Source organism: Plectropomus leopardus, chromosome 6, assembly GCF_008729295.1.
Source record: "Plectropomus leopardus isolate mb chromosome 6, YSFRI_Pleo_2.0, whole genome shotgun sequence".
Taxonomy (NCBI): domain Eukaryota; kingdom Metazoa; phylum Chordata; class Actinopteri; order Perciformes; family Serranidae; genus Plectropomus; species Plectropomus leopardus.
Window position 1 is genome coordinate 11,806,239 of NC_056468.1, and position 23,902 is coordinate 11,830,140.

Genomic DNA, 23,902 nt, shown 5'->3' on the forward strand with positions numbered 1-23,902 from the left:
CCTTAATTTAGTTGCTTTAAATGTCTTTTATAGTCAGGTTTCCATCCAACTGTAATGCAAATTTAAAGAGAATTTCCAGCAAGTCTGCAAAACAAAAGGCAAAATAATGCAGGTTTCAGTCAACTATGCAGATATCAGGAGTTGGACACATCAAGATAAGCATCTGGTGTCATTCTCTTTTAATATGACAAACTTGACATCCCTTGAAATGGGATAGCTCAGACAAAGGTTTTCAAATTTTCAGTGTTGGACGAAAAAGCATCATATGTTTAAAGCAACGTTTAGCTGTTCAAGGTCACCAAATTGTCAAACCAGACCAAGTGGGCTTATAGCGGCAATGCCTCACTAAGTATATCAAATTTACCTAAAACGCATAGATGTAGATTTTATCTTGACAGAGACATTTACACCATAAATGAATGCAAACAAGGCACATTTGGTGCATTAAAAAAACACTATAATGCAGGAAATTCTGGTAATGTGAAATGAAACCTACGCCCTTGCAAAGATGCAAATTTGGCCCCACTTGACCTACCTGATAGCATTGTCAGCACCACATGAAACGCATAAAGGAAGCGGACAGTGCACTGTCAAGGCAAATTCACACACACCCACACACAAACACATGCACACACACCCCCTATAGTTTGTTTGCTCTGAGCAGGGAGAGGGCCGGCTGCGTCTCAGAGGTGACTGATTTACAGTTTGTTGCTGTCTGTCAAACAGCTGACAGATGGGGAAAACAGTGCTGCCACCGCCACACTGTCGCCACTATCAGATGCTTCACAGTTTCAGCAGTGGCAAGAATGCTGAAGACCGCTCCTTAAGTTTGATGGGAAGGTTAACAGCCACCATAAAAGTGTAACAGTAGAGCATACATTTTATTGTTTTGTACCTGTGATGACCATTGAACCTGCTAAATGTCCCGTTAAAGGACGTTAAGGCATTGAATATAAACTACATGGTAAATAAACGCAGCTGCTGGGCTTTGAAAGGGCTTTTTAAAACTCTTGGAAAAACAGTTTCCTTAAATATGAACAAAAATATAACACAGTGCTTGTTTGTGATGAAGTGGCAGTAGTAGACGTCATTTTGGCTATAAATCTTCTGAGATATAAATAGTCTAGATATTCTGGACATGCTGGTATGGGACACAACTTACTTCTTATTTTAGCAGTTTTCATAAAAGGCTCCAGTGTTTGGTTGGACTTTCGGGACCTGCCATAAACCTGTTTGAGTTTTTTTGTGCCCTGCTACATAGAGCACATTTTAAAATCATATGAAGAGTAATTTGGGGTAAAAACATAACCTCTAGAGCACAATTATTGTCTGAGATTTGACGTTTATGGTTTTGGTCACCAAGCATATTTTCCATGGACTCTGTCCTGGTCTTTCTCAGTGCCAGTGAGGTCTGTGACAGCTCTTTCATTCCTGTCCTGAAGGAAATGACGGGATAACAGTCAAAAAGTTCCACTCAGACGTTGTAAGAAAAGTCTGTGGCACACCTGGTTTTCACATAGGTTGCTGTTTGGGTTTTTACTCTGACTTCTCATAACAGGGACAGGATTTAAGTTTCTGTGTGTCTAGTTTAAAGGAAAACAGGCAAGAATCAGACTGGTGTGGGTGCTTATTGATTATGGGAGCCAGACATTTCCTGTGACTTCAGAATAAATCTTCCGGTTGAAAAATGAAAAACAAGCATGAAAATTTAAAGAAATACTCATGTGATCTTAAAAAACAGGCCAGATATTATGATTCTGAATATCATATTAACACATGCAGTGAAGAAGCACTGAAACTACTGTAGCAGAGTAAGCAAAATGTGAGTGTGGAAAGACAGACTAATTTCCTCCTAATTGAGCAACGGGGTTTTTGTTTTGTCAGGAGATTTTGGGCCAAATGGAGTCAGATTCCCACAGATCTCCTGGGATGATGGGAGGGCCAGGCTGGAGTCTAACAGAGCCTGGAGATCCCAGCAGCCCCCCCGGCTCCTTAATCCCTGTCATTAACTCTACTACACAGAGAAAAGCGGCCGGCCTGCCAGACACTACCCTCTCATCAGAACTGTCCTTTGTCCCTTTATTTCTCCCCTCACATCCTCTCTTTCATTAGACTTATCTGCCGCTTAATTATTTTCTCCTGTGTTATTGTTTCCTACGGTTTCTACAGGATTTCCTTCCTATCTTTCCCAGTGAGCGCAGGTGACACATAAATCTTAAGCGTTTCACCTACACTCCTTCTTAAAAAAAAAAAAAAAAAAAAAAAAGTTTCTGATAGAAACAATTAGTTTGTCAAGTAACAACTGACAAGCTAAAAGGAGCTATCTTGTCACATCTTTTCATATAACCACCAATCTGACCTATTTTTACAAGCAATAACGAGACCAAAAAATATTTATCTTATCATTCAATCATGCCATCTCCTAAATAAATAGCTTACCTTACGCAGCTATAAAACAAAAGTCTGACACAAGCATCTCAGTTGGAGTGGACAAACTGTCCTTTTATAGCACATCCTGTGGTGCTTGCTGTTTTGTCTATTGACACACGCACAGTATAGTAAGAGAGGATGGGTTCGGGGGTGGTCCAGGGTCCTGAGAAGGGAGAGGGGAAACACCTTGTGACCCTGTTGTTCCTGACCGAGCTACTGGAAGAGACAACAAGGATGGACGAGCAAAAAAAAGCACAGCTGGACAGCTGCCTCGATGTGGGTCAATCAGTTGTTGGCTCAGATTTAATATCATGATTACCTCCTTAAATCTGTTGCATCCGCAAAGTGCTTAAAGCAATCTTATCAGCAGGTTAAGTGTCAGAAAAGTGCAGATTTAAGCTAAGCAGGGGCTCAAATGTTACAATAGCCTCATCCTCATTGTGCGCATATTGTTTTTTTTCTTTTTTTTTCTTGGCAGACGTGCTGTAAGGAAGGTAGATAAGTAATAAATAAACATTCAGGATTTTGTTTCTGGTGGCAACAACAGTAATCAGTTTGCAAACACTGCTGTAGTTTGGTCTGGCCGGGTTATGTTTGGGTTTTGATATGGGTGTCACACACAGACAGCACGACTTGTGCTTCAGATAAAGCCTCCATTTGAGGGATCCAAGGAAAACTTTGCTTCAGAGTGCAAAGCACGCACATGTTCTGTTTACTGACACAGAATAAATGTTAAAATACTGTAAAACTTCCAATTAAAAGCAGAGCCCCAATTAAACACTTTTACTAGATGTGACTACACGTTTTGACAAATCAACACCACCCTCAATTAGATGCTGGGTTTGCTTGTCATTGATGCTGCAAACAGTTCACTTTTATAGAAGTTCTTTAGAAACCTTTTCCACAGGGTCCACCGGGTCTTCAGCTACCCGACTGAGCCAATGTTAGTTAGCTGCTTAGAGTGCACATACAAATATAACTAAATGTTTAAACTTTTATCAATATGAACATGCTACACATCCTTAGCTCGGTTAGATTCCCTACAGGTAAATTAGTCATTTCATTTTACAGATGAACCATGAGAACCAAAGTATATATTTTTTTTAGATATAACAGCATGGTTAACAAGAGAGATGTTTTTTTCAAAAAAGTAATCCAACTTATGAAAACTGTGATTTGAAGTCCATTACTCCCTGACTGCTAACGTTGTTTGTCAAACGAAGACTGCGTTGAAGCTCTCCAATGATTATGCTTTGCATTCCAATAACATTTTCAGACTCACAACAGCCAAAAGATGTGTCTAAATCGATGTAGCAGAACCAGAGATAGTGCCTTGCTTATTCCACACGTGTTCTTCCTTGTTAAGAACCTGGTGCCTGCATCACCCACAATGCAACTTGACAAATGACAATTTGGGTATTTTTGATTCCACACCCCAAGTGACATCATTCAAGGCCAGAAAAGACAACACAACTTTTTTCACATACACAGTAGTACTCCATAACACCTATAAACAGACAAAATCCTGTCATAATCTTAACAGTTGGTGGCTGTGTGAAAATTGCTGTTCCGGTAATATATCATATTACATTATTGATCAATGGGGGAAAATTATATTATTTTGAGATATTATACAAATGCATTTTATAGTATTATAAAATAGTATAGTATAGTATTTTTTTCTCTTATGCAAGGATTACGTGCAAAACAAATGTATTAACACTGCACCTTGCTTATTTACTAAGAGGAACATTAAGTCCAATGCATCCACGCTCAATTGCACTTTACTGCAGCTGGCTGGTCCAAATAACCCCCTGACTCTGCCATGTGTTGAAAATGTCCAACAGGAGGCTTGTTTTTCTCTCTTAAGCTGCTATTTATTCTCGGAACAGGAATGAAAGATGCACTGGTCATTCATACAGTTGGCTCGTTGTGGGCAGCTCACACACAGCACACTTTAGGGCACGTCCCCGTTAACTGGCAACATTCAAATATAACAAAATAACAAAACAGTGAAAATAATATAGAAATATGTACCTGAATAGAAACAGGATAAGTACTGGTCAGTCATACTGTTGGCTTGTTGTAGGCATAGATATTTATACGTAGACGCCCCTTTGACTGTGTTTGTCGTTGCTGCGACATGTCAGCACGTCTGCCATAGTGGATGTGGCCCTGTAAACAAATGCAAGTAGAAGTAAAAACTGTGGGTTTAATGAATAAAGAGCACTTACATTTAAATTTAACTTATTTGGATGAATCATTTTTAAATTCAATGATTTATATTAATTTTAGAATTAATAAGGTAGATCATTGAGACAAAAAATGAAAAAAGTCTGCAAATCAAAATAAGCCATTGCAACTGGCAGTGAGTCTGCTTTCCTTTCTTTTAGTAGTGAAGTGATATAATCCATGACAGAAAATTACAGACCCTTGCAGTATTAGCCCCTATGCTTGCAGAATTGCTACTACCATAAACATGCACAATATATTATGCAAGTCAATTGTCCATATTTAGTTTGGAATAAGTTAAGTGCTTTTTTTTTTTAAAAAAAAAAAATTGAACTCGATTGCAAGACAGCAAATGCAATATAAAACAGTAAACAAAAGCACAGTGAACAACCACACAAACATGCAAAGCCACAGGTTAATTTTTAAAAAGGTTTGACACAAATATAAACTGAAAATTGAGCAATTATATATACATATATACATATTTTGAGCACAGATTTGTGGTCTTCACAGCTTTTAAACTTTTACACTAGTATTCAGCTTCCCTTTTTAATGGAATTAAAAGAGGGTTTCATTCTCAACACCCCACATTTGTGGATATGAAACTTAAGCTTATTAAGAAATATGATAAGGTTACTAAGTGCTTGAGACATTTTGACCTGTTAAACAAGTTTCCTCTTAAAAGTATGAGATGAAAAGTACTGGTGTAATTCAAACTAAACACACTAAACTGATTCAAAATTCAAGATTACTTTATTTGTCTCCATTAAGCAGACGTAACATTTGTTGCACACAGGTAGGAAGCCCTGCTAATGGTGATACGTCAAAATTAGACTGCTATGGTCCTTTAACAAAAGATTTTCTAGATAATATTTGTAAATATGTAAATAAATAAATAAATAAATGCTATCACCTCCAACATGGTGGGGACGTCGACACACGCACGAGCGTAAACAACCAGTTCACTTAGCACAGAGGCTAACTAGCTAGCTTAGCAAGCGCGTCATGGTGTTTGAACATTTTAGCACTGAAAAAGAACAGCAACCCACTCGTGACTCTCCTCGTGAACATGTCTCTGAATCACAGTGCATTTATATTCACACAGCGGTAAACTGCTTCACTCAGCAACTCACCTCCAGTACACCCCTCCTTACCTGGCAACATCCAAACACAGCCAGCGGCACACAGCAACTACCTTTAAGGGGGGCGCCATTGAGCCACACTGTTAAAAAAGGGGAAAAAAACAGTTGTTTTTACAAAAATAAAACTGTCAGTTGTGGTAGCCAGAAAAATTCTGTAAAAAATACAGTGAAGACGTAAACAATTTTACAAGAAACCCTCCAAATTTTGCAAATTAAAGCTGTGGTAACTGTCTGCAACATTTTTAAACTGTAAAATGTACACTGTCCATTTAGAAAACAAAAATAAAATTTCTGCAATTCCATCACCAGTCACCTTATATATAAAAACCCTTAACTTGAATTTAACAATTGAACAATTTTCATTTGAAAATACATTTTTTTAAATTAAATTTTAAAAAGCTGTTATTGGCCTGGCAAGGCAAGTTTATTTATATAGCACCCTTCAGACACAAAGCAATTCAAAGTGCTTTACAGAGGCACGGAAATTCATGAGATACAACACAATAAGAAAATAAGAAGAAAAATAAGAAAACATTAAAATTACATTCAAATGTAACACTCAGGTGTTTTAAAAGCTGTTGTAAAATCCATTTGTATGTTGCAAATTTATCTGTAAAGCATGACATATAAATCTGTAAAATGCAATACGCTTTCTTTCTGTAAAAAACTACTGCAATCTGTAAATTTCTCAAAGAAATATCATTATTTCAACATATTTGTCAGTTTTCTTTGGTGCAGTGCTTTAGAAAATAGTACTGTAAACTGAACACTGTTTCATTGTTTTTCTATTTATAGTTTCATGATGTCATGATTTTACAGCACTTCGCTGTTAATTTTATGGACATTTTAACAGTGCACATACACATCATATCATGGCAATTATAGCAAGCAGAATCACACACTACTGAAACACTGTTACACCTGCTCCTGTGCTCACCCCAATTATTTTTCACCAGTCTCTAAAAAATGTATAACAAGAAAACTACACAATACAGATGCACACAAAAACAACCAAATTGCTGAAAAACAGAAATGATCTCTGTAATTTGCATCAGTAGTTTCAACCCATTCTGGGTAAGTGAAGACATTTTAAAAAGCACTCTAACTACAGGTGCAATGCTCATTAAGAGAAAAGTGCTTAGAGCGACAAAAAACAAAACAATAGAGCAGCCTTATCAGCACAAACATTTCTTATGATTGGCTGGAGGTCTGTCTTCAGTTCAATGCTGAAGTCAAGAGCAGGCAGATGTGGGGGAAAGATAGCTGCTGGTGATGTGGCTGACCTCAAGCTTAAGGGTTTAATTAGGGCATACATCACAGCACAATGCCCTCTGGAAGTTATTTACAGAACTTTCCATTTCACTCTGTGTGCTTCAGCCGTGTGCTTTCTTGTGATGTTAAATTTCTTATTGCACTGAAAATGCAGACACACAGAAGCAAATTGCCATGTGGGAGTAGCACACACACGACGGCCAGTGATCCTCAGATAACCTGCAGTTTGACAAGATGCTCTGCCAAGTAGCAAAGCCCTCAGCAGGAGCGGTGCCCTCGCACATCTGAGGCTGTGGCACTGGCTCCATGGCACTGGAGTGTGACGTCGTCTGACTCAGCAGAGTCGGCACTTAGCAGGCCGACGTGAAAGGTGGCTCACAGTTAGCTGTAAGATTTGACTTGATGGAAACACAAATTGAAGTACAAAATAGTATTCATAATCAACATAAAGTGTTTTTTTGTAGGGACAGTGTGCACCAAGGGATCTGCATCTCTCAAATAACATCACATTATGACCCTAGATCCACTGTGGCCCTTGCCCCCAGGGGCCCCCAGAATGATTTGTGGGGCTTGCTGTATTGGCCACAAATCAAGGAATGGGGGTTGATCTGTGTTCCACCATCAATTTTTACACTTCAAACAAACCTCAGGTCACAGATTACACCTTCAATCACTTATCTCCACCTCTGACCAGACTGGAGCTGACACGCACCAATTACAAATGTAGCCTGTCAGACTCCAGTGAACTCTGTGGAGATGAATATCACAAACCTCCCTCTCTTTAGAATATATCGCCTGCTGCAAATCATATGATAGCAGCAACTTTGCATTGAAGGGCTGCTAAGCGTCCGTGATATCCCTCAGCTGATATGAGGCTTTTGGTCAGAACGGGACAGAAACAGTCGTATCACAGCAGCAGGGTCATTACAGCAGCAGATCAAAAGCAGTCACAGCTGTGGCTGAGACGCATGTGTGGTCCAGGCCAAACAGAGAAAACCCTGTAACACAATGCAGCTATAGATGGTGAGTTAGCTGGAAAGAATATGTGATGCAAAATAACAGCATGCCATAACTTCTGCTCAAAACTGACATTGTCTATATTTCACTTGTATTTTATTTGGAAAGTAAATCCTCACTCGCAGCTGAAGATCATCCTCCCACCCCCCGTAAAACTGAGGACTTTATCTTGGCACCTATAAAAAGCTCCGATTAACATGTGAGGAGGTCCTCTGAAGATATCCAAGACGATGGTCTAATCTGACCATCTGTTTCTTATCTACCTGCCTTTATTTTTTAAATTTGCTAATTTATTTGTCTAAGGGATACCGGGTCTGCAAGCAGCAGGCGGCCAATCCTCTCCCCGGGGAATGAGGTAGAGGTGGGACCCACCTGGTATGTGCGTGTGTGTGTGTGTGTATGTGTGAGTGCTTGTGTGTGGTTTTCTGAGAGACTAAGAGCAAGCAGAATAAACAGTTTATTTTTGTTTTATAATAATTCATTTGAGAAGTATCATCAATTTATCTCTTAAACACGTTAACAGACGCGGGGCAACAGTTGTGTCTGAGCCTCAATGTTTCCTCACCATCAAAATAAAAAGGATAAAGTCTCTGTCATGTTGGACTCCCCTCAACAGGCTCTGCTCTGTGCTTACTTGCTGCAGGCAGATAAACTGTGATCCAGAGAGTCTTTCCTTTCACCAAAGACATTTGTCAATGTCAGTGCATTTACAGTGTAATGATCTACTGTCAGGATTTATGTAGTAGCTTCCCATTATCACCACTAGGAGGCCTGTTTTGGACAGTTGATCTAAAATAGACCTCAGCATTGTCCACTCTTTGTTTCAGCAAAGGTGATTCATGCTGGTGTCATTGCTGGTATGCCAATCACAGATTTTGTGAGCTGAAGAGTAAAGTTAAATTTCCATAATGCAAAACGGTATCTTTTGGTTGGGTGTTAATGATTCTTAAAAAAAAAAAAAGTTTCTCTTTTATTTATTTATTTACTTGGTGGTGGTTTATTTTATGGTTTAACTGATAACATAAATATTATCTCATTCCTTGCCTTGTACTGCATTAACTCATTACATGATGCAATCAGCAATTAAATGAACATGTATTAACCATCAGGCTCGATGAAAAGGATTTCGAAATGGACATTGTTAACACAATGATGGTGTCAGTGCGAGGTGTCGCTTTTGTTTTTGTTTTGCGTTTGCTCGTGCTTTTATCATGGAAATAAATCCCCAGACTTGAGAATTGAATTCACACTTCCCTCGAGCTGTCCACTGACATTTAATCTAATCTTCAAACAGTTTGAGATTCACGATCTAATTACGTTGTCATCTCAAGGCGACTCGCCTGACTTGGTGATATTTCTGATGTGGAGGCTGCGGCTCATTTAAATGAGAAGGTAAAGTGGATTTTATTATCAATTAGCGTGAAAAAGAGACAAAATGTGCAGTTTTCAACAGCTTTTTTTAAGTGTTATTGTGATGTAAAACGAGGTAAGTTGAGATGTCCAGACCTGTTCTACACATAAGCATGTCCACCTTCTGTGGCCACATCTCTGGAGAACTAACGCAGCGCTGAAAAGTCAGTTTTCAAGGTAGAAGTGAGTGAGGGCGGTGCAACCTGACAGGCTGGTCTGCTTTGTTTACATGATCACACTTATTCACTAACGGTCATTAACAGATTAAATCTCGTTTTTCTAAATTTTGATTCACAAACATGAGCTCTTCAAGTCACTTCCTAGATGCGTGTCTTTCCTGCTACAAATAAAAGCTCTCACTGAGTTTACTACAAAACAAAAAAAAAAAGGTATCAAGCTTTTGGAAAACTGGAACTTCCTTCCTTCTATCCTCTGACTGAATACACTTTAAAAAAATTTTTTATGTCTGCCCCGTTTATCCTTTTATATATAAATATAATTTTATGGACATTGTTCCCATTTTATCTGTTTAATTTTTGCCATATATACTCATCCATATATGTATCTTACCTGTACTGTATTATTTACCTAATGTTTTCTACATGTTCACTTTGTCAACATTATGACCATTTATGTTTTATTTTTCTATTATTATTAGCCTACTCATACTATAAAAGCGCACTTACGATTGCTAATTGAAATGTACATTAAATACTTGATCTTTCAGCACTAAAAAAAAGTAAGAAAAAAACTGCATCGATTTAGTCTATTAATTGATTGGTGTGCAACAACCTTATGCTGAGATTCTGTGTCATTAAAGTGGAATGCCATCTTAATTAAGAATATACATGCTATTTCCATGGTTTAAAGGTCAATTACTACACATGAGCTACTCTCTCACAAAGCCACAAATCAAAGAAGTCCTACACTTGTTTTGTCATCAGATAGAAAGTCTGGAGCTGCTCCATAGACAACGAATGGAAGCCTGATTTTGTGAATCTACACACTTTTTTATACTCAAATGAGCTGTATTATACTATAGTGTTCTCAGCTGCGAAACAGAAAATGTACACATATCCCTGGCTGCTCTGAGTGTCATCTACAACATCTTTATCCACTTATTGTCTAGGGAGCAGCTCAGGTCTTTATACTTGGTTTTTTTTTTTAGTTTTAGCTCTTGAGTAAATTGCTCATATTCATATTTTTGGACTGTCTTTGAAAAAAATGAAACTGAAATTGGCCATAGTTCCCCTTCAATATGTGGAAGTGATTGAATTGATTCTGTCACTGTTTTTAGTTTCTCCCTCAAAAAGCGGATTGGCCTGACTACAAGGGGAACCCTCGTCCTCCAGGCAGAGGGACTGGCCCTGCCAGGAGAGGTGAGAGAGAGGAGGAGGGGAGAGGGCTGAGAGATGTTTTACTGGGGGGAAAAGAAGGAGGAGGGGGAGGAGGAGGGGGTCGTCCTGGGAGGGAACCAGGGGTGTGGAGGGCTGAGTTTAAAAAGGCAGACAGCGCCAACAGTCACTCACTCTCACACACAATCTGCTCTCTCCTCCGACTCCCACCAGCTCAGCAGACCCTGCAGCTCCTGTGATTCTCCGATTTTTGCTTTGATTCACCTCAGACACCTTGGAACTGTACAGGACTTAATCTTTTTTTCTAAAAAGAAAGGATTTTTTTCCCCACTGCAGCATGGAGAGCACCACTGGGGAATATGTTGATAACTATGACTATTATGATGACAATGAGACTGCCTGTGACTTCTCGGAGTGGGAGCCCTCATACTCCCTCATCCCGGTCCTCTACATGCTCATCTTCATCCTGGGCCTGTCAGGTAACGGTGTGGTCATCTTCACTGTCTGGAGATCCAAATCTAAGCGTCGGGCTGCAGATGTCTACATAGGAAACCTGGCCCTTGCTGACCTCACCTTTGTTATAACCCTGCCTCTCTGGGCCGTGTACACGGCCCTGGGCTACCACTGGCCCTTTGGTGTGGCTCTGTGCAAGATCAGCAGCTATGTTGTTCTGGTTAACATGTACGCAAGCGTTTTCTGCCTCACCTGCCTCAGCTTTGACCGCTACCTAGCCATCGTGCACTCTCTGTCCAGCAGCAGGCTGCGCTCTCGGGGCACCATGCTGGCGTCCTTGGGTGCAATTTGGTTCCTGTCCGGCCTGCTGGCTGTGCCCACGCTGCTCTTCCGCACCACGGTGAACGACCAGAACAGCAACAGGACAACATGCGCCATGGACTTCAGCCTGGTGACCATGAACCAGAGGCATGAGTACCTCTGGATTGCTGGGCTCAGCCTCTCCTCCTCTGCCTTGGGTTTCCTCCTACCTTTCTTGGCCATGACCATCTTCTACTGCTTCATTGGCTGCACCGTCACACGCCACTTCAACAACCTGCGCAAGGAGGACCAGAAGAAGAAACGGCTGCTGAAGATCATCACCACACTGGTGGTGGTATTTGCAATCTGCTGGACTCCCTTTCACGTCCTAAAGAGCATGGACGCCCTCTCTTACCTGAATCTGGCCCCAAGCTCCTGCGGGTTCCTCCGCTTCCTACTGCTGGCTCACCCTTATGCAACCTGCCTGGCCTACGTCAACAGCTGCCTCAACCCGTTCTTGTACGCCTTCTTTGACCTGCGTTTTCGTTCCCAATGCCTGTGCCTGCTCAACCTGAAGAAGGCTATGCATGGTCAGATGAGCTCCATGTCGTCCACGCTGAGCGCCCAGACTCAGAAGTCAGAGATTCAGTCTCTGGCCACCAAGGTGTAGAGTGTAAAAGGAAAGGTGGAGCGAGGCTGCGGGCCGGTCTCAGCTCCAACCACTGGAACACTTGTAAAAAAAGACTTTACGTGTCCATTTTTCAAAGCTGAGATGATGAACTTCCACTGCTCACAGTCATGAAATCCATAATATGTTCCTGCTACTCTACAGCGAGAGATGTGGATGCTCTGCGTGGACTTGAAGCAGGAGCCGGCTGGCTGAGCTCCTCCGCTGCTTTGTTCCTCAAATTCTCAGAGAAGAAAAGTTTAATTTTGTCTTTGCAAAAGTTCTAATTTCTACCTAGAAAGAGGGCAAAATTATTTTAGACACACACACTGATGTTGGTAATTGTAAATGAATTTACATGGAAATCTGTTTACACTGGATGAAACATAAAGCTGTACAGTATTTTCATACCATAGCATTTTTTTTTCTTGTTCGGAGATATTGCTGTTTTGTTTTAGAAGCACTTGTTGAAAAGATGTGCGAGCAGGGAAATCAAACAGAGCAGCGTGTCCTCTTTGTTGTTTGTGAAGGTAGAAGTCTGCAGGAGGGAGGGAGGTGGGTGTAAGAGGAGAAAAGGTGTTGTGGCTTAATTATATAGTTTGTGGAGAGGAGACAGGGGGCAGACAAGCAGATGGCAGTTGACAAATGTTGTTGGGGAACGGGGTGGGGTGGGGTGAAGGCGTTTCACAGTGTAGTCACAGCACTAAAGGGGGACAAAGGAACTCTGTAAATAAATGTTCCAATCTGATGTACATGTTTTATTTTTTTGACATCACTGTAACTAACTACTGTATTAAAGATGTGTTCTATGAACCTGATCTCTTAGATTCATTGAGAGTGTGTGAATGCGTGTGTGAAAACCAAATTCTACTTTTGTCAACAGCTTTAAAAATGCAATTTTAAAAGGTGGGAAAGAGAAAGTTCTAAATGTAAATATTAACACAAAGGGAGTCCCAAAAAGTCTTTTAAAATGTGTAGTTTCACATCAGTTTCATTACAGCATCCTGTTGTTTCTGTGTCAAGTATCTCCAGGGGCTTTGTCATGAATGCTTTGCATTTGGTTTACACCTTCAGACTAATAGATCTCTAATCTCTATTGACTCACAGCCAGTATCCAGACTGTAACCAGATTATGCAAAGTGGCCGTCATCCTGAGTGTGTATTCGATACTCAGTTGTGACTTCCATCATCTGTTTGATGACATGTTCATGTGTCTTACAATCAAAGCTTTTCACATTTGAAAAGCTGTATTTATTGATTACCAACAGAAAGAGTACTTTAAGTCACGTGTGTTTAGTAAATAGGCAAGTTAAGTTGGTTTTAAAGTATGATTCATGTAAAACAATGCCACAAAAAAAGACTATCTATCTGTAGGAGGTAAAGCCAACTGAGCCCCACATGTTCACTGAATAATAGGGTCATTACCAATGAGTGACTCTTCTGAGGGATCCTTTTATTTGACAGTAATGAGCTCTGTTGGACATAATCACCGTTTAGAGATGGCGACGGCGGGGGGAAGTGGGGCTCTAATCCTGGCAGAAGTCGGGCCACCGAACAAGTCAATATTTGTCCCCGCTGACAAGTGATTGCAGTTAGAGCGGTTGTTGGGGTGCGGGGCGGGGCTGGGAGGCGGGGGTTGATGGGAGGAAGGCGTCTGACTGCAGATGCTCCAACATACTGAGTGGAGGATTTTGTTCAGAAAGAAAGGAAAAATAGTGAAAGAGTTGATAAAGTTGGGAAAAATCTATATGATTTTTGCCTCGGATCACACTATAAAGTAACAACATGTGTGAAAGGACTTTTGGTGTGAGAGATCATATGTTAGTTATTGTCTTTCCTGCAGCAGATTTGACAGCTGCAGAGCTTGAAGCAGTTCAAAAGATGGTCATTGTGATAGATGTGAGGGCCAGACCGAAACAGGATTGCTTTAACATGCAGTAATTCTTCATATAGTTCGGTCAGATGCCATTTGGAAGGATTTATAACACAGGCTTTTACAGTGTCATTAGAAGGACCATAATAAAAGCGTTCATCCATCATCTGCGTCATCTTTAAACATATGAGTTTGACAGTAAGACTCAGGACTCAGGGTGGAGTCAATCATGCATGGCAGACTGGCCAGACTTGTTGTTGTTATTGAGATGAGCTGGGCTGACAGCTTGTCTGATGCTGTTAGCCAGCAAGTCCACTTTGGGATAACTCACCCAGAATACCAGCTGAGCAAAGCACCGGGGGTGCATGGGGGGACACCGCCGCCACAAAAACAACAGTTGTGTAGACCTCTGAATGCACATAAATGTTGTCTGAGTTCGTGTGTGGCCTGTGTGACCTGTTAGCGTGTTTGGATGTTTGGGTGTGTGGGCTTTACAGTGCCCCTAAAGTATTCTTAGAGGGAGTTCAACCATGTTAACCCACTGGCCCCTTACAATGTTTTTTCCTCATCAGGAGAACAGAGCATGAACATCAACACATAAATGTTTTGTTTTTGTTTTTTTTGTGACCAGCGGCAGCTTCAAAAATATACACATTACACACTGTGCAGGTAATTTTATCACATAAATAAAGTGCATTCACAACTCAATTCTTCTAGAATAAAAATAAACTTGTTTGAGTTTTTGAAGTGACAGATTTGTTTCAAGGTTCATACTAATGAAGGAACATGTCACCTGGAGCAACAGTGTGGTTCATTAGTGTGTTTGTAATAGTTTTTGGACAATGATAGAGCTCTGTGGCACAGAGGAGTGAGCTATATAAGGCTTTGGCTGCACAAACAGTCAAATTAATAGTTTTTTCTTTTTGGATCTGTTGAAAATAAGTATTATAAGGACTATCACCAGACTAATCTAAGTGGTATCACCATCACTCTGCATCTCCAGTCCAAGGGAAACACATTACAGCAGTGGACACAGGTGCCTGCTCCGAGTGTTGCTGTCAGTGTGAGCCGCCACACCCATATGGGACATCTGAACCAAAACACAACTGCTCGCAACTCCTCAGATCTCCCTGCTGTTCCATCCCACCCAAGCAGTAACAAATGCACTCTGCGGTGTGTGTGTGTGTGTGTGTGTGTGTGTGTGTGTGTGTGTGTGTGTGCTGTGTTCATACGCACATGTAAACAGAGATCTGACACATTCCATGGGTTGTCAGCACGAACCCTACTTTCTCTATCGCATTTGTCCACCTGTTGCCAGACCATAACACACACACAAGCACACATAATGAGCACCCCATCCCTTTAATCCCTCCCAAGGTTAACAAAATTAGCTCAAGAAATGTATCACAAAAGATGCAGTTAGGGAAAGTATCTCTCCATACAATCCATCTATTAGTTGTATTAACAAGGGCAGAGAGCGGGACAAGGTGGAGGGGGGAGAAGGAGGTGAGAGCATCACTTATCTGCCCAAACGTTCTGCCTGAAAGATCAAAAGGATCTTTGGGTGTCCCTCTGCCTGCCTGCCTGTTCATTTCACCTGTGAATCTGAAGCTCAAAGGGGTCAACTGCAGCTCCAAAAATCAGGAAAGAGGGCCTCGGGGTGGAGGGAGGAGGGGGTGAGAGTGTTGAAGTGTGGACTACATTTGTTCCCATTTGGGTGTTTGGGTGGGTTTTTCGTGGTTGGGAAATGGCCTCTACTATAAAGCCAGTTCAACATATCCAGGATATTTTTTAGTTATCTGGCTTAACTATATATGATGTAGCAGGATTTTAGGACAAATTTAAAAAAAACGACTGATAAATCTACCTTGTACCTTGTTAAGTAACTCTTACATTGCCAGACTGGATAACTGGTACAAGAAGCTGGTTATCAACTCTGTCATTCAACTCTTGGTTTTCCCATCCTGTCATGAGCATGTTCACATAAAAGAAGCAGGGTTGTTAATTACGTGTACCATCTTAAGAACTATGAAGTATGTCTTATAATATGATAAACTATGAAATGGTAATACTCTCAGCGATGTCCTGTTTCTGGGACGGCAAAAAGTCATATTGGTGGAAAATGTAAATGACAGCCAATAACCTTACAGAAGAAAAATTAGATGTACAAACACTGAAAATAATTTCCAAGTGCAAATACTAGGCCAAGACGTAAAATACATGACAGTGAATTTTTTTTTCTTCTGCTTTTGCTATAGTCAGATAATGATGAATCCACCTTAATATTTCACAGAAAACTGTTAGAGAAATGATGATGTGATTTTCACAAAGGTGTCTCCTGTTATTCGAGCTGCAGTGATGAATCAGAGCATAAAAAACAGCCACACTGTCAGATATCACTGCAGGGTTAAAACAGACTTTGCACAATCAAAATGCAGCAAAAAGCATCGCCATGTTTTTAGTGTCCTAAATGATCGCTCTGATTGTTAGAGGGTTTTAAAACCAGTGGACATAAAAAGTCTGGAACAATAAAGTGATACAACAAACCAAATAAAAATAGTATAAACACTTTTTATCTGTCAGTTTCATCACTCTGGACTTTTGTTCATGTGGGGACACTTTTTTTCAGTGATGTGATTGGTCAGAGGTGGGGGATTTGACAGGCTGTTATCTGATACTCTTAAATTAACCTGCTATCTGCTAAAATGTGAAAAATCTTCATAGTACTGAAAAACCCAGAGTAAACCCTGAAGTTACCTCGCTAACCCCAAATCCGGCTAAATAGTGCAGGCCTTGAAAGTGTGTGGTAAATGTGTGTGTGTCTTCTTTATTCCCTCTTTGAATTATGTGTAATTTCTCTAAAGGTCCTTAACGAAATTTTCTCAATATTTTTTTTTTACGATAAGCAATGGGGGTGGTACACGAACACAACATGTTCTGTCAATGTTTGAACTATTTTGTTTATTTCTCTTGACAGACTTTCAGATTTTAAATGTTTGGGTTTTTTTGTGCTTTTCTAACTGGTTTGATGTGGGTGGGGTTCAATTGGAAAAAGGTGATGTCACACATGTCCATGTACCAATCAGAGTTTGACAGCATTTAAATCAAAACTTCCTGGCAGTCGTGGGGTTGCATGTTTATCTTGTCAGCGCTTATCAAACCACACCCACCCAGTCTTCAGTTGGCTGATTGGCTGATTGTTTTAGTGTTTTTTTTTAAATCAATAATGAATTTAATTGTTATAATATAAGTATAAATATAATATATATATAGTATAAATATAATAAGTATAAGTTATAAAGAAATACTTTTCTTCATAATGTTGCCTAAACAGGTCACCATGTCACCATGTACCATTCCCATTTTACCCGCTTTATATCTGCAGGGTGGTGTTTTCTCCCTTTTGGTTGACAATATATTGCTTTTCCTTTTGTATGTAATAAGAAGCATCAATCTTAATGCCAATTGCATGTTAGAAGCATTTTATCTGCACTGGGTAGATACCAGTTTTCATGACAAACTAATTTTTTTTCTCTGTAGAAAACTAACATAAGTGAACAGGTGGGATTTTGTTTGAAGAATCGTCTTTTAAGCTCGGGATTGACAGCTTTGTGACAAGGAACTGTCGAGAGGATTAAGGCTCACACTGTACTGTTAATAACATAAAGTGTCTGAGTATGAACCCAGCACCAGTCTAGACAGCAGAGCCCCTGATCCACCAAAACAAGCCAGTTTAACCTGCTGCAGAAACCTGGAAAGAAGCAGTTTACCTCTATCAGAACTGACCCCCAACCCCTCCCACTAATGCCATGTGTCACTGCTTGTTTACAGTGTACACACCTTCAACATAAAGGATTTCTTTTTTCAGTCTTTTCTTACTCACTGATGTTACATTTCCCCTCCCAAATCCTTACAATGAAAAAACAATTTCCTGAACTGTGATGGATTGTAAGCTTCAAGACAAGCTAACATGTTACACAGCGACCCAGATCTTAAATGTCTATTACAAAAAAAACACAGTACGGTTTTAAGAATTACGATATTAAACTGGAAATCTGTAGCCATAAAAAACAATATGTATAAATGAGAAAACATATTTGATTGTTTGATTAATTGAACCAGAGATAATTAATCAGCAAGTGTTTTAATAATCGACCAAAGTCTAACAATTTTTTAAAAGTGAAAATGTTAACATTTTGCTGGTTCCACCCTCTAACATTTAAACTCTCTATTTTTCTTAGTCTTTTACAGCGTATAAGCTAAATGTTTTTGGGTTTAGGACTGTTGGTAAGACAAAACTATTCATCTTGGACTCTGGTAAACTGTAATTTTTTGACATTTCAACAGCAAACAATCAGGAGCGCAGGACTGGGGGACTGGCTGAGTATACTGGGCCCTCTGAGAGGGGCCCACAGAACACACCCATGTACAGGGTCGAGAATTTTGATAATGAATTTTTTGTTGTTGTTGTTGCAGTTCCTTCTTCAATAGAAGATATTTTCTTAAGAAATGTAATGGAGTAAAAATAAAAAGTACCCCAAAATGGAAGTATGCAGTTTCATGAGTTTCACTCCTGTCCATTACCTTGTACTCTGGTTTTCCACCTGTGCACAGAGCTGGTCTTGTGATCTATTTGCAGTTTGTGCTTCTGAATGTAAACTTAAATAAGTAAAAGCTCATTTTTTCTGCACTCAAAATAACATCACTTCCCCTTTTTTCTTGACTATGCTGATAGTGATCAATGGCATACCACAGCCCATGGAAACAGAGCCAAATCACCACAAATCATAAATAATGGGGCATTACATGTCTAATCATGCCTCAGAAAAGTGGCCGCCTGAGCATCCAATACACACAGATGCTACAATCTCCCTGCTTGACTTCTCCCCCTGTTTGATGGCTGTAAATTGTTACCACGTCTGCTCAGGAATCACTATTGAAATCAGCTTGTCTCAGTAATCTGTCTGGTTTAACCTGGAAGTGGCCTCTCACTGTAATTGTCCCGACCTTGAGAACAATGGCCTAGAAAAATACAGCATTTACATGAGATCAGTGTTTTCATGGTAATGTTGTTATCTTTTGGCACGTTTCAGGAGGTGATTAGGAAATCTGGGCTTTCAAATGGATCTCTCCCATCGTCGCCTCCCTGTCATTGTTATTCACTGTAGTTCAGGGTCACATCCACTCCACCCGTTACGCCACTAACTACATCTGAGAGGATTTGAGTCAGCTGAGAAAATATATAAGAGGATATACAGTGCACTGTAAAGACTGGGGTTAAACTTGTAACATATGTGGCTCATATGTGGCCGTGTGTGTGCACATTTCTATCCATCCATCCATCTACGCAGGAAGATCATGAACGGGCTGTGTGCTGCATAGTAATGAGCCCTGCTGCTGGTGGATATCGTTAGGCGAGAGATGCTGCTTCCGAGGACAGCGTGGCTTGGCCAGACCTGAATGTGCTGGGCTCTCGTCCCCTCCGGATATGGTCGCTCAGGGCCCATCATCCCTTAGACACAAAGCTCCTCTTCACATCCTTCTCTATCCCGTCCATTGTGAAGGGCCCGCCTTGAGGCACACGGCTCCTGTGGCTGCTTCAGGGCTAAATGCATCTCCTGTCACTGGCTGGTCCCTGTGCCAGATCAGCTGCTGGAGGCACTCAGGTGCTCAGGTCTCCATGAGTAAATATCAAAAGGTAAACGACTGGGTTCAGCTCACCTTACTCGCACAAGGAACACTTATACCTCACATAAACAGCACACTTTCTGGTGTGTCTCTCATCAGAAGATAGATGTGGCACATTTTTGCAAATGGACAGATTTCAAAACATCTAAAAGCTTTGGCTGTCCATAAGACACATTTTACTTTAGTACCAGATACTTTTTTATTTATTTTCATTTAGCCTTTATTTAACCAGATAAGAAGCCCAGATCAAAATCCCAAGCCCAAGATCTCTTTTACAAGGGTCACCTGGCCGAGAGGTCAGCAACACATGCTAGACGTGCTATGTTGAATCAGCGTCATGGTGACAATATACTTAAATAATTGGGAGGTTGGGGGGGAGTAATTTGCTCAAAGAAATCAAAAATCTTGAATCTGAGATTGTTTTGAGAAGTCACATCTAAAACAACAAGGAGTCAAATGGTGTTGCAGATTCTGCACGCTCCCCTCCATCTTTTCATCATCGCTACACATCTTTCCTGGGAGCTGATAGAGCAGCAACAGTCATCTGCTGTTTGGCCACTGGGGGGCAGCAGACTGCAGAGTTTAGTACGAGAGGGGCTAACTAACCATCCAGGTGGTGTCTAACTTCAAACTGGTGACTTCATGGGTCAGATACTCTGCACTGTCCCATCACAATTTTAAGATACTCTGATATAGTATTTCCAATTATCATCCTGTTTCATGTATATATATATATATATATATATATATATGTATGTGTGTAATATATATATATATATATATATATATATATATATAATACACACACACACACTAATACATTTTATATACTATTGTTTAAATGACTGCTGCAAAGGACAAAGATTAATGCAAACGAAAAGTTTATGTTTATGTATTAACAGTTATTCAGTTAAATATCTGCTTCATCACTCTGTTTAAAGAAGAGAAGTTCCATTCACATGGATGGGATAATTATGAGCCCATATAAATGAACTGCTGCCATCTGTTGGTCATATTGTACAATTACCAAAATATTTTCCCTCAAACCACCACCACCACCACCACCAACAACAACAACAACAAACTGAACCATTAATTAATGTACACAATATTGTTTACAGGCTCCCTGTTACCCATGAATCATTGAATCTATTGAATCTGTCAGTTATTTTAGTAAGTTAGTATTGTATGTACCCCATCAAGGTATGTGTATACATGGTACGTTAGGCTGCTCTACATGTTATTGTAGGCCCAGTTGAATATGTAACTCGTTTTGATGTATGTTGTCAGGGATCCTTCCTCAATCTCTCTTTCAGGTCAGGGGTCCTTGACCCGAAAAAAAACGCTGAGGACCCTTGATCTAAGCAAATTTCCTTCAGTCCTTTTGTGTTATAACCTAGGATCACAATTATTTCATGTTAAGATAAAGTCTTTGTTGAGACCTGAGGGATACAGACCCCCTACTGAAAGCCCCCCAGCTGAACTTGATTGAAGGGAAAAACAATGGCACAAAAATGCAATTGACTGTATTGAAGTGAATGGGAAATGCCTCTAAACTAACACAAGACGCTTCACTATTTTTGACCATTAAAATAACAATTTCTAAACTTACTTTTTACCTCTACATAAAATTAGAATTACAGCCAAAAGTGCTGTTATGGTAACAGCCCCCTCAGCAAATCCTGAACATTTGTGTAGCAGGTACAGCGATGGTGGCAACAAGCGACAACAGAGTTTCTGTTCATAAATGTGACAACTGTGACCCCAATGCTTATGATCCCGGTTTGTTCTCAGTTACAAGCAATTAAGATTTCCTTTGTCATCCAAGTTAAGTCAGTTTCCCGCTTTAGCTTTTGGCCGGACAGGCTTTTTGCGCTGATGCAGCGGTGGGCAGGCAGGGGGGAGCGGCTTGCGGCTGTGGCATGGCTTGTTGCCTGGTATGGAGAGCACTGGATCTCTCAGAAGGATTCGGGAGCCTTCACTCTTCGAGTAGGTTGTTGTCTCTGATTTGGCGCGTGGCCCAATGATGACAGGGGCGCATGTCTTAGGGATGATGGTGGTCATGGTTCGAGTCAGGACTCTTCCTCTCCTGGCCGCCAGAGAAGGAGCTGCTGAAGGCTTCAGTTTCTTGTCTGGACCTTGATTGTGGGATTGCTGGCTCTGCATCTTACACTCCAAGTCTTTCAGAGCCTGATCAGTGTAGGCTTGCATTTCTTTACGCACTTTAGAAATCTGCACCTCAAACGCATCCTTTAAGGCCTTTGCACTAGCCTCAAGCTTTATATCAAAAGCTGCACACAGCTCCTCATCTTTTAGATCCATCTCATCTTGTCGCTCATCTGTCTGCACCTCAGCTTGTTTCTTCTCCTCACTGCTGTCATCCTTGCCTTCGGGTTCACTATTCACCTGTGCAAACTGTGTTTCTCTGTCTTTGACCCTTTGCACCAGCTCCAGTATGCTGCTCTTTGGGGCCTTCATGCCCGCTTGTGATCTGATCTGGTTACGTACCTGCTGGAAAACAGACTGCACCTTTGCTTGTGCCTCCTTTTCTGCAGCTACATTGTCCTCCGAACATTCATCCCCCAGACCGTCAGTGGAGATCTGCCCCTCCACTGTAGCAGCGTCATCCTGCTGTTGTTCCCCATTCACCAGTATTTTTGGATTTGTTTCAGATGACGATTCACTCATTTTTAGTTCTTGTCTTGACAGCTGTTGTGCTTCCTTGGACTGAGCTACTACGATTGTGTGAGGAGTGCTGGCGTGGGAAGCACCTGATTCACTGAGGTATAGGTCCCTCAGGGAGACTGAATACCAGGGGATTTTTAGGCCTGTTGCGTGAGATCACGTTTTAGACTTCATGGTGAGGCAACAGCAATGCAAGTCAAACTAATTAAAATATAAAATCTATCCCAAAACAGCATTTTCAAATACATGAGTCCATTAAAAGCCTGGAAGAAAGTAAAGCAGCTCCTAAGTGTAAGTGCAACTCTCTGCGGTGCCAATAGAAATGATAAGAGCAGTAGTTATGCAAATCAGCTGATATTGTTTAATCCAACATGTTGTGTTCCTCTGTCTGCAGGTGTGTAGTTGCTTCCCATGACAACAGTAAGCCTCCTGGTAACCACATGAAAAACAAAGATCATCAGGGATGGTCGCACTGGGAGCGCTGAGGGGCGGGCTCCAAATTCTCATTAGTGAGGTGTTACCGGAATGTGAAGTGGTAACACACAACTAACAAATATGCAGTGTTCTTGTAAAGCTGTTCAGCATGTTTTCTTTGAAGGACTTGACTAATAGCGGCAACAATTCAGTTTCTGTAACAATTTTAGTTTATTTTTTAGACTATATATTTATTTGCAAGATGCTTGGATGTTGTAAATATGTAAATAGTTAATACACTTTGTGAATGCAGCTTGCGTTTGGAGTTATTGCTTTTTTTTCACAGCACCATGGTCAAATCTTTAAGTTTACTTACTTGAAATCATGAAGCAATGAAGGACTATTTAGTTAATACAGAGTAAGATAATATAATATGATTTGTTTGGGTAAATTTGAACTTTTAGCAATTTTCAATACTTTACTGAATACTAAATTTAATGATAAAAAATATATATGCATAATCCCTTCATACAGATGCAAAGGGTATATAAGCCATCACAGTGGCTGGTGCTTTGAGATCACAAAGTGCTCTGTTTGTTTGGTTTGTTGATTTAAAGGTAATCATTGTTGCAGGATGACTTTAGGTAAAAAGAGTTTTATTGCCTGGTGTTGAGATTGACGAGAAACTCATTTTTGTCCATGACTGCACTGCAATTTTAGCCGGTCTTGTCTCAGACTCATAAAAAAAAGGCTCTGGATTTTTATATTTTTTGCTAAGAAAAACTAAGATAATTTCCAACACATATAATTCACCACTGCAATGCCTTTTAATTATTTTGTAAAGACAGTTCTCACTGTACACTTAAACACGTATACACAGTGTGGCAATGAAAGAGGTGAATGAAGAGAAATCTTATTTTTATTTCTGTGGATGTTTTTATGGGAATGTGGATGTTTCAGATTG

At 40.4% G+C, this 23,902-nt stretch overlaps 1 protein-coding gene across 1 annotated transcript; it reads left to right on the forward strand.

Annotated features, from left to right (window-relative positions):
- The first annotated feature begins 11,033 nt into the window (after positions 1–11,033).
- On the forward strand, positions 11,034–13,091 carry aplnra (apelin receptor a). Its single transcript, XM_042488337.1, has one exon. It carries the CDS (start codon positions 11,196–11,198, stop codon positions 12,279–12,281), a length of 1,086 nt encoding a protein of 361 aa, XP_042344271.1. The 5' UTR covers positions 11,034–11,195; the 3' UTR covers positions 12,282–13,091.
- The last annotated feature ends 10,811 nt before the right edge of the window (positions 13,092–23,902 follow it).